Source organism: Talpa occidentalis, unplaced genomic scaffold (genome assembly GCF_014898055.3).
Source record: "Talpa occidentalis isolate TD23 unplaced genomic scaffold, MPIMG_talOcc4v2.1 talOcc4.16, whole genome shotgun sequence".
Lineage (NCBI taxonomy): Eukaryota > Metazoa > Chordata > Mammalia > Eulipotyphla > Talpidae > Talpa > Talpa occidentalis.
Window position 1 is genome coordinate 52,269,307 of NW_023601653.1, and position 17,190 is coordinate 52,286,496.

General features: G+C 39.6%; 1 protein-coding gene across 4 annotated transcripts in view; it reads left to right on the forward strand.

Annotated features, from left to right (window-relative positions):
• Nucleotides 1–17,190, forward strand: part of BCAT1 (branched chain amino acid transaminase 1) — a 91,600-nt gene that overhangs the window by 35,364 nt on the left and 39,046 nt on the right. For all 4 annotated transcript variants that reach the window (XM_037514218.2, XM_054696376.1, XM_037514217.2 and 1 more), the window contains exons 3-5: nt 731–931; nt 3,541–3,651; nt 6,168–6,287. In XM_037514218.2, the coding sequence (XP_037370115.1) occupies nt 731–931; nt 3,541–3,651; nt 6,168–6,287 (432 nt within the window). The remainder of the gene's footprint in view (nt 1–730; nt 932–3,540; nt 3,652–6,167; nt 6,288–17,190) is intronic.

Genomic DNA, 17,190 nt, shown 5'->3' on the forward strand with positions numbered 1-17,190 from the left:
TACTCTTATTTATCGGTCTTTGAATAAGAGGCTCTTTGTTCACTGTTTCCTCAACACAGAACAGAGGATTGATATCTTAGTGTTCGTTCTCTATGTCTCTGTTTTCAAAGGGCAAAACATTTGGTTCCCTCTGTTCATTTCTTCTGCAGAGCACCCAGGGGGTTTTGAAGGTTCATGCCAAGAATTCTTTGGGGAAGTTGGAGTGTAACCATGGCCAAAAGGTTCACTTCTCAACGACGTTAACATTAATTAACAATTCTTTATAAGTGGTTGTTTGTGTTAGAGAAGACACCTCTTTCTTCTTTTCTAAATGCTCAACATGAGTCCTTGATGGGAGTCAAGAAAGGGATGTATTCTTTTTGCATCGGTTGATTCCACCTGCTATTTGTCCATCTCTCTAAATATCGCTGACATTTGCTTCTAATGTCTATTAGGCAGAGATCTCAGACCACAGGACAAGTCCTAATGCAGACATGGTTGGATTGGCTCACATAGTGTTGCTACATTTCTGAGTTAGTTGCCAATATTTAAAAATCAAGTGGGGATCAGGGTGGGGGAAATGGGTGAAGGAGATCAAAGGATACAAGCTTCCAGGTATAAGATAAACACGTTCTGGGGACAGGACCAAAAAAAGTCAAGTCACTTTTTAGTGGCCCTTTGACCCTCTGTATCATCCACCCAGGTGATGTTCAGTTACTTCTCTTTAATGATGCTGATTTCTCTTCCCCAGGCTAAAGATCTAATCATCACACAAGCTACTGTTTTGAAGGCCAAACCGGACCCAAGTAGTCTGGTATTTGGAACTGTTTTCACGGACCACATGTTGACAGTAGAGTGGTCCTCAGAATTTGGATGGGAGAAACCACACATCAAGCCCCTTCAAAACCTGTCACTGCATCCAGGCTCATCAGCTTTCCACTACGCAGTGGAAGTGAGTACGTGGGGTTAAAGATGCTGAGGTGCTTGCCCACCTCTATCTAGAACAGCATGGGGGCAGTAGGGCCTCCATCATATTTACTCAAGAAAGTCACAAATGCCTTTAAAACTTTTCCTATTAACAGTTGGATTGAAGGTGAGTCTTAGAAATGAAATTTTAGATAAACTTGACTTTCCTCTAATGTCAATAAAAGTCATCTAGAGCAAACAGGAAGGATAGTCTGGAAGAAAATGAATAATCAAAAAGCCAATCGATATGGCTAATACTTTAAACCATCTCTTTTCTCAGCTCTTCTAACGATTGAGAAGGGGTCACTGAATACAATGTTTTATGTTTAGATTTTAATACTAATAGCATGATTTTATGACCAGCAATAATGTGTAGTTATGTGTATTAACCACATGTAATTAAATATGCTCCTTCAGGCATAAGCGGAATAATTATGAGCTAATGTTAAATATTTAGAGAATTCCTTCTCTGGTTTTTTTCAGGATACACACTTAGCCAGATACTTACTACATTCCTATTCCCTTGATTTCCATTTCATTTTCTGTATCTCTAATGTGTTACAGATATCTTTCCCAGAATAATGGGGTGATGAAAATAATCCCTACCTACCTATTAAGGGCTAAAAGATAATATTAGTCAATATTCATAATAATAATATAGCTACTTTTATTTATGAATCCCTGCCATGTATGTGCCTTATACTAGGGGCATTATAATGGGTCCTTTCATTTAACTATTTTAAGAGAGACAGAATATGGTTAAGCATTAGGTGCAACAGTCAGACTTTCGTTCTGTCTCTCTTTCTTTACAGGGAGTTCTATTACTTGAACAATTGATTTAATAATTTTGTGCTTCAGTTTCTTTACCGATAAATTGAGGTGGTGATTACGACTATCTCAAAGAGTCATTAGAAGAATAAAATAAGTTCATTTGATCTAAGCATACAGAACTATGCCAGTAATGTCAATACATCATAATGACAGCAGTTCACGACTATTAGTAACTGAAGCAGTATCATAATAGAAGCAACCTGCCTACAAGCAGTTTCAGAAAAGTTGTTTCTAGACTAAGATTACACAGCTGTAAGGAGAAGCCAGGGTTCAAATGCTAACTTCCTATTCCCATGACATAACCCTCAACAAATACAAAGACCTTCCCATTGGCTTGTTTAGAATTAAAAATTTGAATAATTTGGAAACACATTCCTGCCCCACTATGTTCACCAAATGTCAAACTCGAGAATCTATGTTTCCATCTGCAACTTGTGTTTCTAAACTTGTTGTATCAAGTTAGATGAGCTCTTTGACAATTCACTCCAAAGTCAGGTTTCTTCAATGACAAAATAAGAATGGTAGCTGCCCTTCCCATTTCACGAGGGATAGTGAAGCACAAAGGAAATAAGAAAGTGCTTATAAATTTAAAAGAAGGAATATAATAAAGCCTAGGGCAGTGTCAGCCTGTATCAGCGTCGTTTGACTTCATCCCCAGAGTTTCAGTTTTTTAAGTTCCAAGGTCAGGTTAATCCTATTGCTACAGGCACCCCATTTTCAGAACTACTGGCCTATGGGAAATCACTTGTAATGAATACTTATAAACTAGTGCTCATCCAGCAACCACCCTAGTAAAGAAGTAGACCACCTGACTGTCATATCTAGTCCAGTGTCCCTTCCACATAACACATCCTGTATCTTCTCATGCACTGTTATCTTTATTGCTGCACAAACACTTCTTTGCTTTTCTTTTGAGATTACCTGTCTCTAACACTACCGTTTTGCCTCTTTTTTGGACTATGTGTAAGTCAAATTATACAGGGTATGTGTTCCTATTGTTTGAATTCAATATTATGTAGGTGTTGGAAAACACATGAAAAGAACATGTGGTATGTGCAGGATTGTGTGTGTCCACTGGATTAGCTTGTTATTGTTTAAATCTTCCATGTCTTTTCTGTGTTTTAGCCCATTTGTTCTGTTAATTATTTAGACCGCTTGTTTCAAAATTCCCCACTAAAATTACTGTTTTTGTTCTGTGCATGCCTACTTTAAAGTCTTTTCACTCCTTCCTTGCATTTTATTGGGGGCGGTACTTTGTGAAAGGTGACATAGCCAAACCATAGTACGCTCTTGATCTTCTTGGTTTCTATGCCTTTGGGGACTAAACCAGATCTGGTCACATCTAGGTTCCCTACACTCCAGAGTTTGAATGTGCCAGATAAATGAGAAGAGACATGGGTATGGAGGGGGGCAAGGTGCCCTGGGTCTCTGGCTCCAGCTCCATTGTCCGAATAGCTGAAACAGTTTGTGTAGATATGCTTTTCTTGGGTGGAGCCATTGATAGGACACTTAGCGGCTTGTTTCCTGCTAAGCACAGGGTAGGTCTGAATTACCACCATATTTTGATAATATGGACTTCTTTTTATCCTAGTTATTCTAAGCAGCCTGGTCAGTGGTTGGCTTTTCTAGATTTAGGGATCTCTGGTTGCTGTCCTATCCTGTCCTGTCCTCCATGATGAAGGAGATGAGCACCCACAATGTTTTGAACGCAGGGATTGTTTTCATTTTGTTAAGCCCTAAGTTTTATTTCTCTTTTTTCTTCAGTTATTTGAAGGATTGAAGGCATTCCGAGGAGTAGATAATAAAATTCGACTGTTTCGGCCACAGCTCAACATGGAGAGAATGTACCGATCAGCTAAGAGAGCAACTTTGCCGGTATGTACATTTTCGAGTGTATTTTTATTTCTTTTCATGTAGTGGGTCGCTGTGAATATACCATCAGACAAATCAATTCTCAATAGGTAGATCAAAACTCAGTACAAACCATAAGGATACAAGTTATTTCTGGTGTACTTTGTAATTAGTCAAGTAAAAACACAAGAAACCAACAATCGCCTTTAGCAATTCTATCTATCTATCTATTTATTTATTTATTTAAGAACTGGGGTACAGACCAGATGCGCGGGAGGGTGAGAGGATTCTCCAGAGACAGAGCGGGGAACAGAACAGGCAGACTGACGAAATACACTGCTGAGGGGAGCAGCGGGCACAACAGGAGAGGTTTGCCATGTCACATGGGACCCTCGCGGGCCGGCCAGGATCGAACTGGTGCTGCAGAGGCTGCAGACAGCTTCACAGTGCAGTGCTGAACCTCCTGTACCACCAGGGGAGGCCCCATACTCTTTCTTTATGAGTGTGAGGAGTTAATATATATATATAGGAGATAAGAGTGTAAGGGAAAAAAATGCCTCAAGCTCAAACACATAAAATTTAAAGACCATGTACAATTAAAGTACTAAAAGCTAAAATATGGGGTGTTATAAAGGTATTTGGCCTGATTGCTTTAGATATCAGCAGGCACATAGTGATTTAACTAAGTGTTTTGATATTTTACTCCATGTTTTATTTTTAAAAAGGGGATGTCAGGGCCTCCCCCTGTGGTGCAGCAGTTGAACGCTGGGCTGCAAAGCTGCCCGCAGCCTCTGCAGCACCGGTTCGATCCCCGGCCACCGGCGAGGGTCCCACATGGCGCGCAGACCTGTGAAGCTGTCTGCAACCTCTGCAGAATGAGTTCAATCCCCTGCTGGCCAGGGAGCTACCCACATGGCTCAACAGACCTCTCCTGTCTTACCTGCTGCTCCCCTCAGCAGTGTACTTCGTCAGTCTGCCTGTTCTGTTCTCCGCTCTGGCTCTTGAAATCTCTCACCCTCCCACGCTGACTGTACCCAGTGCTTGTATAAATAAATAAAATCTTTAAAAAAAAAAAAGGGGATGTCAAAAAGGCTTCTTATGACCATGGCCAAGGCATTGTTTGTTATGGAGAATTCCCTACAAGGTTGGCTGGGTGCAGACCCTAAGGTTCTCGGCAGGAGGTAACTTCAATCACTTCCATTCCCTGAGACAGGACCAGGCTGGCTTTCTGAGCTTTTCTGTGTACCTAGACTTTGGGAACCTAGCCCAAGCTGTGCATTGAAGAACCCCAGCTAAATCCAAGTTATGATTCCATTTTAGCCACTCTACCTTCTCCCCCATGTTTTTAAAATGCCTCCTTCACAGGTTTCAACATGGTAGCAGAAGGGAAATTTTTTTGGAATAGTCCTGGTTTCACCCTTCTACCATTACAGACAGATCATGAGGAAACATTTTATAATGTGGTGAAGGAGAAGCAGCATTTATCATCAGCTCTGCTATAAACTGTTAAGTGGTTTTTACATTCCTCCTCTATTTCATCCTAATTGTAAGCCATTGTCAAGACGGTATATATTGTAAATTTAATAGCACCTATGTACAGAGAAAAAACTCAAGCCAGAGAGGTTAAGTGACTTGCCTGAAGTCACACAGAGCAAAGGACAGGGCAAAAAATTAGATGCAAATTTTTGATTCCTAGTCAAGTTCTCTTTCCACTAAGTCTTATCTCTAGAAAGCAGTACCAGAGAGCTGAGCAGGTGATACAGGTTGATGCCTCGTCCTGCAGATGGCAAACCCGGTTTCTGTGACAGCTCTACTCTGATAGCACTTAGAGGCTGTATAGAGACAGTCAAATCCCAACGTTATGAGTTCTGTTGAGGGGTTTCTGATGCCTTTCTGCCTTTTTAACCCATCACATCTCTGAAAATCTGTTTCTCTGCCTAGCCATTTGAGTAGAGCCTACTTATTTTGCAAATTATCACCTATCTAGTATATAAAACCCTTTTTCTCTTGTCCACTTTCCTATTAGATTATCTGTCTCTTTCTTGCTGACTTTCCACATATCTTAACATATTCCAGTTAAGCTTTGTTGGTTATATATGTCACAAATAATTCCACCCAGCTTGTGGTTTCTTATGTCCTTTGAAGAACAGAAGTCCTTAAGTTTTCAACAAACTGTTATCTAGTTTTTTTCTTTATGATTCATTCTTTGTCTCTACTTAAGAATCACTTCCTACCTTAAAAAGACAGTGGTAACTTGTATTTTTTGCAAAATGTCTTAATGTTTTGTTACATTTATGTGTAAAATCCAACTACTGTTGATACTTGGGTATGGCAAGAAGTAGGGACCCACATTTTCATCTTCTCCATATAGATAATCCATCATCCCATCACAATTTTGAGAGGAAAATCATGGAAAAAATTCATGTTGCTTTTATTACTGCTTTTTTAACAATCTAAAACTTCCATGAAGATCATTTCTTATTGCTACAATAGAAAAAAACATTCCAGTATTTGTTATTGTTATGTTCTCATTCTTTCAGGGATTTGACAAGGAAGAGCTTTTAGAATGTATTCAGCAACTTGTGAAGCTGGATCAAGAATGGGTTCCATATTCAACATCTGCTAGTCTATATATCCGTCCTACATTCATTGGAACTGAGGTACAAAGAGACTCCGTGTGGGGGTGTTCCAGTGGGCAAGTTATCATTGTTTACCCTTTTGGGAAAATTTCAGTTTGTACTCTGAAACAGTTCCCCACCAGGAATGACTCCTTTCTCTTGGTTCTCAAGACAAAACATCAGTGAAAATTTTCTTTAGAGGTCAGATAGCAAATATTTTAGAATTTGGGGGGCACTGGTACAAAACAGCCATGGATACACACATAAAAGAGTAAATGAAAGAGCAGCACACACTGAGGGACCACTTGCCTTCCCATGACCAAGGCGTCCCACAATTCCCTTGGTCTAAGTGGACTGCTTCCCTCCTGACAGCCTATCACTATGGCAGCAGTGATGATGGCTTTAAAATTTAGGGTAAGGAGAGATGCTACCTTTTCATTTCATTTTCCTGAAGTCTTGCAATTATTTGTAAAGGATTAGGAGTAGAGAGTCCAATTCCCCTATAGAAAATATTGAAAATAAAGTTTACTTAGGTGTTATGGAAGGTTTAAACAACCCTACCTCTGGACTGCCTACGAGGTGACAGTCTGTTAGTTGAGTGGCTTTGCAAAAGAAGGTTATGACTGGAAGCGAGGCCACTTGTGTGGGTGAGTGTGCTCTGCAAAGACTTGTCATTTGTATTTTTCTCCTTGGAGGAGAATGAGGAATCACAGATGTGGGGGAAATTGAATGTGGGTGCATATGAAGAGGATGTAGCATAAGGGAATCTCTCAGAACAGCAAGCATGAGACACATCTCTTTTACTGCAATCTAGTTACTTTGTGCTACTAGGTAATTGTGTGGTTACCAGGTTTTCTACCAGGTGATATGAGTGTAAGAAGTAGGAAAATATACCAGGCCATGGTATAAATACCTAAGTGGTCCTTTGGTATCCTCTGATGCTTTTTCAAAGACTTGTGAATCTAGACAATGAATTTCATAAATTGTAGTCTCCTTAATAAGCTTTAAAGAATTGGAATAATTTCAAAAGTCATCTACTCTTTCGCAAGTTTCTGATATTTTAATATTCCTGGGCATTTTAATATTATTTTTAAACTTTATGACAAGGAGAAGACATTTTTTAAATTTTGTTAAAACATCATTACTGATCTGAAAGCACTAGCCTCCAGTTGCCCTTGAGGATCCTTCCCTCTCTAAGATCTGATACTTTTGTTCCTCATTAGTTGAGAGAGTTTGTCAGAATGGATGTTGGGTTTTGTTGAACACTTTTTCAAATCTCTTGATATGACTATGTGGATTTATCTTTTATTTTTATTATATTAATTAATTAATTTTTGGATAATAAAATATCTTGCATTCCTCTGCTAAATCCCTCTTGATTATAGTGAATTGACTCTATATCTTGTGGTATTATTTTGTTAAGAATTTCCATGTCAGTTTATGAAAGATAGCAGTCTGTATTCATCTAACATGTCTAGAGCTGTGATTTAGTAAATTCTTTAGACTTCCAGAGTTTTGGAATCTAGAGTGAGATAAGGTTTTGAATCTGAGTTTATAGTCTGGTCTGTAATCAACAATAACACTCTCTGTTGATAGTCCTCAAGTGTTTGCATTCCACAATTATAGTTGTTTAAGATCCACACCTTAACCCTATCCTGCAAGACTCTGTTGAGTGGATCTGGGTTGTGGTTCTGATGCCCACCAAATTCAAAAAACTCTACTAAAAACACTGCCAAGTACTTTCTTTTTCTTGCACTCTCTCAACTTACATATAATGCTTTGGACTTCAAAATCAATACTTTAAAGTTAGCTGTCCAAGTCATAAGAATTAAAAGAAATAACTGTTACCATTTGGTAAGTCAACTACTTCAGTTGGAAAAGAAGGTAAAATATAAAGTCATAATACTTAAATAAAAAGCAACATTTATAGGAACAGTTCTCAAATTTTCACTTTACCAGAAAAGAAACTAAAATCATGTGACTGTCATTTTCAACACTGAATACCCAATACTACTACATCCACAAAAGAGGGGTTTTGCTGGTTTTTAAGTCATCTATTCTATCCAAACTTGCCTTATTTAGTAACTTCAGGGAGGTACAGCCACGTGAATATGTGTGAATGCGTGCACACACACACATACACACAACTTTAATCAGTGATTTCCCTAAGTGTACAGGTGCCTTGACCATGGTCAATGGCAAAAATATGCATAACCACACATTCTGAGATTCCACTGTCTGGTTATTGGCCCTAGTCTTCCACTTTCTCCATTTACCTCAGTCCTATTTCTTTCTTTAATTTTTATTGAGGTAACATTGGTCCACAATACTATCTATGACTTAAAGGTGTTGTTTCCACACACACCCATGACCAAGGCACTGAAAGTCTTCTACCACATCCTACTTCTTTCTACTTTGTATGACAGGTGGTGGAGTGAGACACTGTTAAATTACATAAGTGGTGAGAACAAGTATCATTGAGAAGGGTTGAGTCTGATGGTAGACACAGGCCTAGAGGCTGTTGGGACAGAGGCTGCCCAGCCCGCTGGTCAGGCCCCAGGCTGTCCCCTGAAGAGCTGCATGCCATTGCCACTCAAAGACAGACTGGCCTTGGCTCATGTGGAGGTTTGTTAATTTCTCTCATTTAGTTATCTCTGTACTTCTACATTTGGAGTGCTTTAAACAAATTTCTGGAGTTCAGTTCCACTACAGAATCAGTTTGCTTTTGGTTAATACCAGTCTCAAATGCACACAATACAATTTGAACAATGCAGAGCATTTAAAATCATTTCACATCAGCAGTTTCCCCTCTCACAGTTTCATTGGAAGTCTTTCAGTATGAAATTTTCATTAGAGCTCACATTTTAAAAACCTACTGGCAAAACAATCTACTTGTAGATTTCTGGGTCATTCCACAGGGAGGTAAGAAGATACAAATTTCATAGACAAGTCTAATCCTTTTATCACCTTGTAAAATCTTTATATTACACATATAATTTAACCTGTAATCATAACCATTCTATGAAGAGAATCACCTTCATTCTTTGTCTTTGTTTATACTTATAATCTTATCATCTTTTCCCTTCACAATTAAGCTCCATAAATGAATCTGAACAGAATTTGAAAACTACTTATTACAGCAGCAGTTTTAATATATTCTTTTGTAATCATGCACACACACATAATATTCATTCCACTATTTAGAAACAATATTAAATTGCATTTGCCTACTATTAATGAGTTTCATATTAATAGCTCCTTTTTATTATCCTTAAAATTTGTCTGCCTTTTGAAGATCCAGCTTATTTGCAGTGATTAGCCTGTGATGATCCAATTGTTATTTATCAGACCTCTCCTACTAATGGACATCTTCTTGAGACTGTTCTTGTCCATTTCAGTATTATCATAGGGGATAATTGTTGTTATTATATTTATTTTTATTCTTTGGAGTTTGGTTGTAATCATATCCTCAGGTCATGCACTCTTCCACCAGCAATGTATATAGGAAGGTTCTACTTGCTTCATATTCATGCTAACATTGGTATTTTCTTACCCTGATACATGCAGTCTTAGCTCCCTGTGGTTTTAATTTGCATTTCCTTGAGGACAAATAGTTGAGTTCCTTTTCATTTGCTTACTGCCTATTGGAATTCCTTTTGTGAAGTGCCTTTGCAAGTCTTTTGCCATTTAAAAAAAAAAATGACTTGTCATTTTAATTTTTTTCAGTCTTTATATATTCTGGGTATAAATCCTTTTTCAGATATATACATATATATATCATAAATAGCTTCCCAGTCTGTCACAAATCCTTTGTTGGATAACTGCATTGTAAACCATTGTGACTTGCTTTTGTGTTGGTATCTTTCCTTTCCACTCTCTTATTGATATCTTTTGGTGAACAGAAGTACTTAATTTCCATGTAAATGAATTCCTGTTTTCTTTATATTTTGTGATTTTTATGTGTTTTAAAGAAATCTGTCCTTACTCCAAGTTCATACTTTAGTTCTGTTTTAAAGTTTTGCTTTTTCTACTAAATTGAAATCCAGTATTTCATTTGTAAATGAACCTTTGTGAGCTTAAGGACTTGATTTTATTTTTTTCCATATGGATTCCAAATTGTACCATCACTACTTTGGTGTGACCTACCCTTTCCTGATTTACAACGCCAGCTGCGGATATGCAGTTTCCATGGAGGAGAGCTGTTTTCTCTTGTCTTGTTTTCTCTTCTCTTCTCCTCTCTATAAATGGAAGCCATGCTATGAACATTTTTGTGTTATTGTTTTTGCACATTTATGGTGTGCTCTGGAGAGTCTTCCATATCGGTCCATTTGGATCTATCTTTATTTTTTTTTAATTTTCCTAGTTGTAAAATATTCTATTATACATATATACTTTATTAAATACAGCATGTCATAAGTGATGATAAATGCCATTTTATGTACCAAAAGTGGAAAGTGGTATTTTATGTACCAAAGTGGAAAACATTACCAATTAAATTATGACACAATGCTTTCCCAATAATTCTGAGTCATTCATGAGTTAGTCATATTGGCCTCAGATTTTTTGAAATGTATGTTTTCTGAGGAAGTCTGTCATTTCTTTTGTCATCAGTTGCACTGGTTGGCCAATGAGAGGCACATTTTTTTTCAGTATCTTTTTTTTTAAGAAAGATTTATTTTATTTTTGTGCATACAAGAGCTGGGGTACAGGCCAGAGGTGCAGGGGGGAGGGGATGAGAGGATTCACCAGAGACACAGTGGGGAACAGAACAGGCAGATTGACTGATACACTGCTGAGGGGAGCAGCGGACAAGTCAGGAGAGATCTGCTGCGCCATGTGGGTTGCTCCCTGGCCGGGGATCGAACTCGTGCTGCAGTGGCTGAGGTTAGCTTCATAGGTTGCATTCTTAACACCTTGTACCACCAGGGAAGCCCCTTTTCCAATATCTTAATAACAAAAGTAACAAGGCTTTATCTTCTTAGGGATCTCTACCAACAATGTGACCCATTAGAGGTCTTGGTTTGTTATTTTGCAAGAAAATAATTGAATATCATTTTTAAATGTTATTTTTTTTAAACATATTCTTTTTTTTTTTTTTAAGATTTATTTATTTATTTATACAAGCACTGGGTACAGTCAGAAGCGCGGGAGGGTGAGAGAATTCACCAGAGCCAGAGCGGGGAGCAGAGCAGGCAGAAGGACCGAAGTACACTGCTGAGGGGAGCAGCGGGCGGCAGGAGAGGTCTGCGCACCTTGTGGGACCCCTCACCCGGTGGCCGGGGAGCAGCCGGGGAGCAGCAGGGGATCAAACCAGCGCTGCAGAGGCTGCGGGCAGCTTCGCAACCCAGCACTCAACCGCTGCGCCACCGGGGAGGCCCTCATTTTTAAATGTTATTACAAATATTTGTTTCACTAATATCAAGTATATATTCTAACATTTTGAAGACTTAAATAGCAATGTCAACATGTACACCATCACCAACGACTGCACTTGGAAGTACTTTCAGTATTTTAAGATATTGAGTCCACCTCTCATATGTGTTAAATGTGGGGGAAAATGGGCATCTCAGAATCTGTGAATTATGGCAGCATAATTTACACACTCTCTGTCCTGTTCATCAACCATCGTGTTGCCTATATAACACACCTTAGAACTGGTATTTATTAGTAAATTACAGAAAGAAGGAAAAGTAAATTTGGGAAGTTTAAAAATGCAGGTTTTTTCCCCAAGAAATTTATACTATAGACATACCTCTTAGTTCACATGAAGACACGTATCCAAAAATACTCATTGTAGATCACACCATTTGCTGATAGGCTGGATGTGAGAGGAGAGATGCCAAGTTTTCCTTTCGGGTCATAGCAACTTGCTGTGACCTTTGTTGTGCCAAAAGTGAGGGAGAAGGGTTTTCATTTATTTGTTGGAGTGATGATGGTTGGTGAGCTCAGTTCTGAATCTGGTCATATCAAGTCAACAAATGGATGTACAAGCCTGGAATTCAAGGGGAGTTTGGAGTTTAAGTGATATTAGTGTAAAATGCCTCAAGAGAACAGCTTCTCTTTTCCTATGAAACCAGCCCTTTCTCTGCTTTGCTTGATTGAGCTTTAGTGGAATTCAAAATGCCTGGCAGCAATTCTGGGAAAGGCACCAGGAAAGCCAAGATGCAGAAGGCTGTTTCCTGCCCATAGTGGGCCGGCTTGCTGTTCCCAGTGGGCTGTGTTCACTGACTCTGAAGTCCAGGACCACCAGACATGGCCTTGTTGGTGTGGGTGCCACCATTGTGCTGTAAACCTTACCGCAGAAGTACTTGAATTGGCAGGAAATGCATCAATGGATTTAAAGGTAAAGAACATCACCCCTTATCACTTGCAACTGGCTATTCATAGAGATGAAGAATTGGACTCTGCTATCAAGGCTACAATTGGTTTTTTTTTTTTTTTTATAGAGGCATGTTTTATTTATTTTTTTGTTTGTTTGTTCGTTTTTGCTTATACATGCACTGGGTACAGTCAGAAGCACGGGAGGGTGAGAGAATTCACCAGAGCCAGAGCGGGGAGCAGAGCAGGCAGAAGGACCGAAGTACACTGCTGAGGGGAGCAGCGGGCGGCAGGAGAGGTCTGCGCGCCATGTGGGACCCTCCTTCGGTGGCCGGGGAGCAGCTGGGGATCGAACCGGCACCGCAGAGGCCGCGGGCAGCTTCGCAACCCAGCGCTCAACCGTTGCGCCACCGGGGAGGCCCAAGGCTACAATTGTTTATGGTTGTCATTCCATACAACTACAAATCTCTGATTGGGAAGAAAGGACCACAGAAAACTTATCTGAAGGATGCCTGGATTCCTTATTATTTCAAGATTCTACATATTCTAACAGTTGTCCAGTGTTGGTGAGTCCAGTTGACTGTATCTCTGTAATAAACGCAAGTTTTCCTTTTTTGTAATTCTATTTGAGCAAGTTGGAAGCTTAATTAACTTTCCAACCAACCAAATTTCTGCATTTGCATCCTAACCATATTTTAGTGTTACTGTGGCTTCAAAGAAGCTATTGATGCTGAAGTAGTAGGTTTTGATTGAGTTGACTGCTTTTATAAAAAGCTGTTTGAATTTTAATTGTGATGCAGAAGTTATAGTAACAAACATTTAGGTTTGTTTAGACATGATTTCCATTGTAGTGAATAAGCTCAATAAAGGTCATACCTCTCCAACCATACCCCAGTCAAAAAATAAAATGCCTCAAAAGCCAAGGACCTGGATGACCATATCAAAGGCAGAACTGTAGATGGCTATGAAAAGACCAACCTCTGGGACATACCAGCATGTAGAAGAAAGGATGATGAAGAGGAGTCAGCTCAGGAGTCTGAGAGGACAGAGAAAGAAGCCAGAGGGCTGGGTTTACTGGAAGCGAGCTAAGAACATGGAAGCAATGAGCAACGGTGACAAATCCCACCCGCAGGACAGTGAGATGAGACCTGAGAACTACTAGTATTGGAAACCTGGAGTTTCTTGGTGACCTTGATGAGCTTTGATTTCAGTGGGGTTTAAAACCTGAATGTCATGGATTCAAAAGAGACTGAGAGAGGGCCTCCCTGGTGGTGCAGCGGTTGAGCGCTGGGTTGCGAAGCTGCCCGCAGCCCCTGCAGCGCCGGTTCGATCCCCGGCTGCTCCCCGGCCACTGGAGGAGGGTCCCTCTCCTCCAGCAGACCTCTCCTGCCGCCCGCTGCTCCCCTCAGCAGTGTACTTCGGTCCTTTGCCTGTTCTGCTCCCCGCTCTGGCTCTGGTGAATTCTCTCACTCTCCCGTGCTTCTGACTGTACCCAGTGCTTATATAAATAAATAAATCTTTAAAAAAAAAAAAAAAAAAAAAAAGAGACTGAGAGGAGGGAAGTTAGGATGGTAGGTAAGTGCAAATCTCTTAAGGAATTCCCTACAGTGGAGCAGAGAAATGGATGTAAACTGGTATATTTGATTTAAGTGTATGATATTCTGACATATTTATAAGCTGATGGAAATGATCCAATAGAAAGTGCCAAAAGGTTGTTGAAACAGTGAAACATTTCCCAAATTCTACTTCTATCACAGTTTTATTTCTGAGGTGGAAGCCTAGGCAGGCAGTGATGTGTGATGAGAAGAGGGATCTCCAAACACACCACCAGGCTAAAATTTCTACTTCGGATTGGTTTTAAAGTCACCAGCTAGATTTCCCAGGTCCTCATATAATAACAGTTCTCATCTTTACCCAGTATGCACGGTAGTTGCATCGATGCTTATGTCTTTTACAAACTCTTACCTTCCCCTGGATCAGTCCACTCAGGGTCCTCTTCCTGACCAGTGGTGGTCAGAAATGGCTTCTTGAAGGTACATCTTCATTGCAGCTGTCAGCTCCCTGGTGGGTCTCTATTCCAGTCCCAGTGCTGTGCGTAGCTAGTGAACTGGGTGGAAACACACAGCCAAACTCTTGAGTGCTAGACTAGATCAGGACCCAGAGAGGAGATTCTGTTTTTTCTCCCTAATTGAAACAAGGAAAACCCTCTCGCAGCTTTCTCCTGTCATCCAGAGCATAGACCAACACATCTTTTTTTTATTTTTTGGATAATGATCCAACTGGTAAATATTCACAGTCTCTTCAGCTACTACTCAGTTCTGCTTTGTAGAGTAAACACAGCAATAAGCAATGTATAAGTGAGTGTATTCTGATAAAATTAAAAAACATACACACACACACACACACACACACACACGCACTAAGACAGGCAATAGGCTGAAGTTTGTTGACCCCGCATATAGGGTCACTTCAGGCAAGAAAATGAAGTATGACTCTTCTGAGGATGAATCATTTTTGAGTTTCCCCAGTACTTCCCCATCAAGTGTTCTTGACCACATGTTTAACAATCCCTGCTGAAATGTCTGTTTAAGATTGATTTCAAATTCACCAACCTCTATTTCCCAGGTCCTTATCTTTCTCCCAAGTGTCCATTCTTTATGATTCCAGCCTTGCATGTTGAATGTCAGTTCTGTGGTCACAGCTACAATCATCTTAATGTCATCCTAAAACCCCTATATCCGTGCATATTGAAGTTATCTATATGTGATCAGTTATTATTTATAATAACTGTGATCAGTTATTATTTATAAATAATAATATTTATAAATTATTATTACTGTGATCAGTTATTACTGTGATCAGTTATTATTTATAAAAGTAGTACTAACAATTGTTATTTGTTGAATGCTTGAAGAAAATCAGGCCTTGGGTGTAGAGCACTCATTCTTCTTTTACCAAGTGTTAAATATATAATTTCTTTCTCTTTGAGCAAGGCTGACAAATAAACTCTATCATCTATTTTATACCAAGTCTTAGAATATTTATTTGTCCCATGGTGTTCATGGATGTCTACATATTAGCTACTTATTAATCCAAAGGCCAGCACTATGCAGGCAATAGACAAAGGAACATTTTTTCTCTATGGTTTCAATGCAATATATTAGAATTAGTGTCAGATTTAAAAACAATAACAACAACAAAATAATTCAAGTATGGTAAATAGCCATCTTAGGAAAGGGTTGTTTTCTCAGCTATCAACAATATCTTATTAAGATGGAAGCTTCAAAAAAATAGTGAACACCTAGCAGTGCAACACAGGATGTTGTGTTTAGGGGACAAAGAGGATCATGTATTTCATGTTGTTTTAGAGATTTGCAAGAGCAGAGAATTACCTAAGAGCTGTAAGAAAACATGGGTATTTTATCTAAACTTAAGGGTGTACTGGATGGCACAACGGCACATATTACAAGGACCTAAACTTGTCAAGTGCTCATTTCCTGAACTGATGTTTAAATGACATTTACTTGGCACTAGAGGGGTGTGCCTTTCCTGAGGAGAGGCAGGATATCTTAGTGGGCTGGTGCCCCATTACAGAGCACTATGGACTGGGTGTCCTAAGCATCGGATGCTTCTTCCCGTTCTTTCTGGAGGCTGGATGTCCCAGATCAAAGTGCCAACAGGGCTGGTTTCTAGAGAAACTCCCCTCCCTGACTAGTGGGTGGCTTCTTCCTGTGTTCTCCTGTGGCTTTTTCTGTGCAGAGAGAGGGTAAAAGGAGAAGGGGAGAGAAGGAGAAAGAAGGAGAAGGGGAAGAGAGAGGAGAGAGGAGGGAAGGGAAGAGGAAAAGAGGGAAGATTAGGGGAGGGAAACTGAGGGGAAGGGGCCAGGGAGAAAGAGAGGGAGCAGGGAATAGGAGGAGGGAGCGAGCAGGGACTGGATGTAGTACCCTTGCTGATCTTCCATAGAAGGACATTAGTCCTATTGGGTTAGGGGCCCACCCTTTTGACTTCATTTGACTTTAAGTGCCTTTTTTTTTTAACTTTCTTTTTTTTAAATTTATTTTTTGAGCATTTTTATTTTATTTTATATATGTTTACATCATTTTTCATTTATGCACAATGTATGCATTTTCATCTTGGTTATAGTCCCCATACAATCCCTCTCCCTTATTTTGACCCTAATCCCCTCTCTGCTCCCCCCTCCCAGTGTGTCTCTGGCTTATAGTTGCTTGTTGATTTTGATTTTTTCTTTATTATAGTCTTTTTCCTGGTTCCTTATTTAGGTTTTCTAGATTCCTGCTATGAGTGAGACCATCCGGTATTTTTCTTTTTCTTGCTGGCTTATTTCGCGGAGCATGATCCCTTCCAGTGCCATCCATGTTGCTGAAATTGCATGAGTTTATCTTATTTGAATGCAGATTAATATTCCATGGTGTATATGCACCACATCTTCTTGATCCAGTCATCTATTTTTGGGCATTTGGGTTGTTTCCATAGCTTAAAGGCCTCATCTCCAAATGCAGTCACTTAGGGTGTTAGGACTTCAATCCATAAATTGGAGAGAAAGGGTGAGACACACATTGCAGCCCTAAAAAGTGGGGAATAGAGTGTTCCTGGTAGAGGCAGCTGT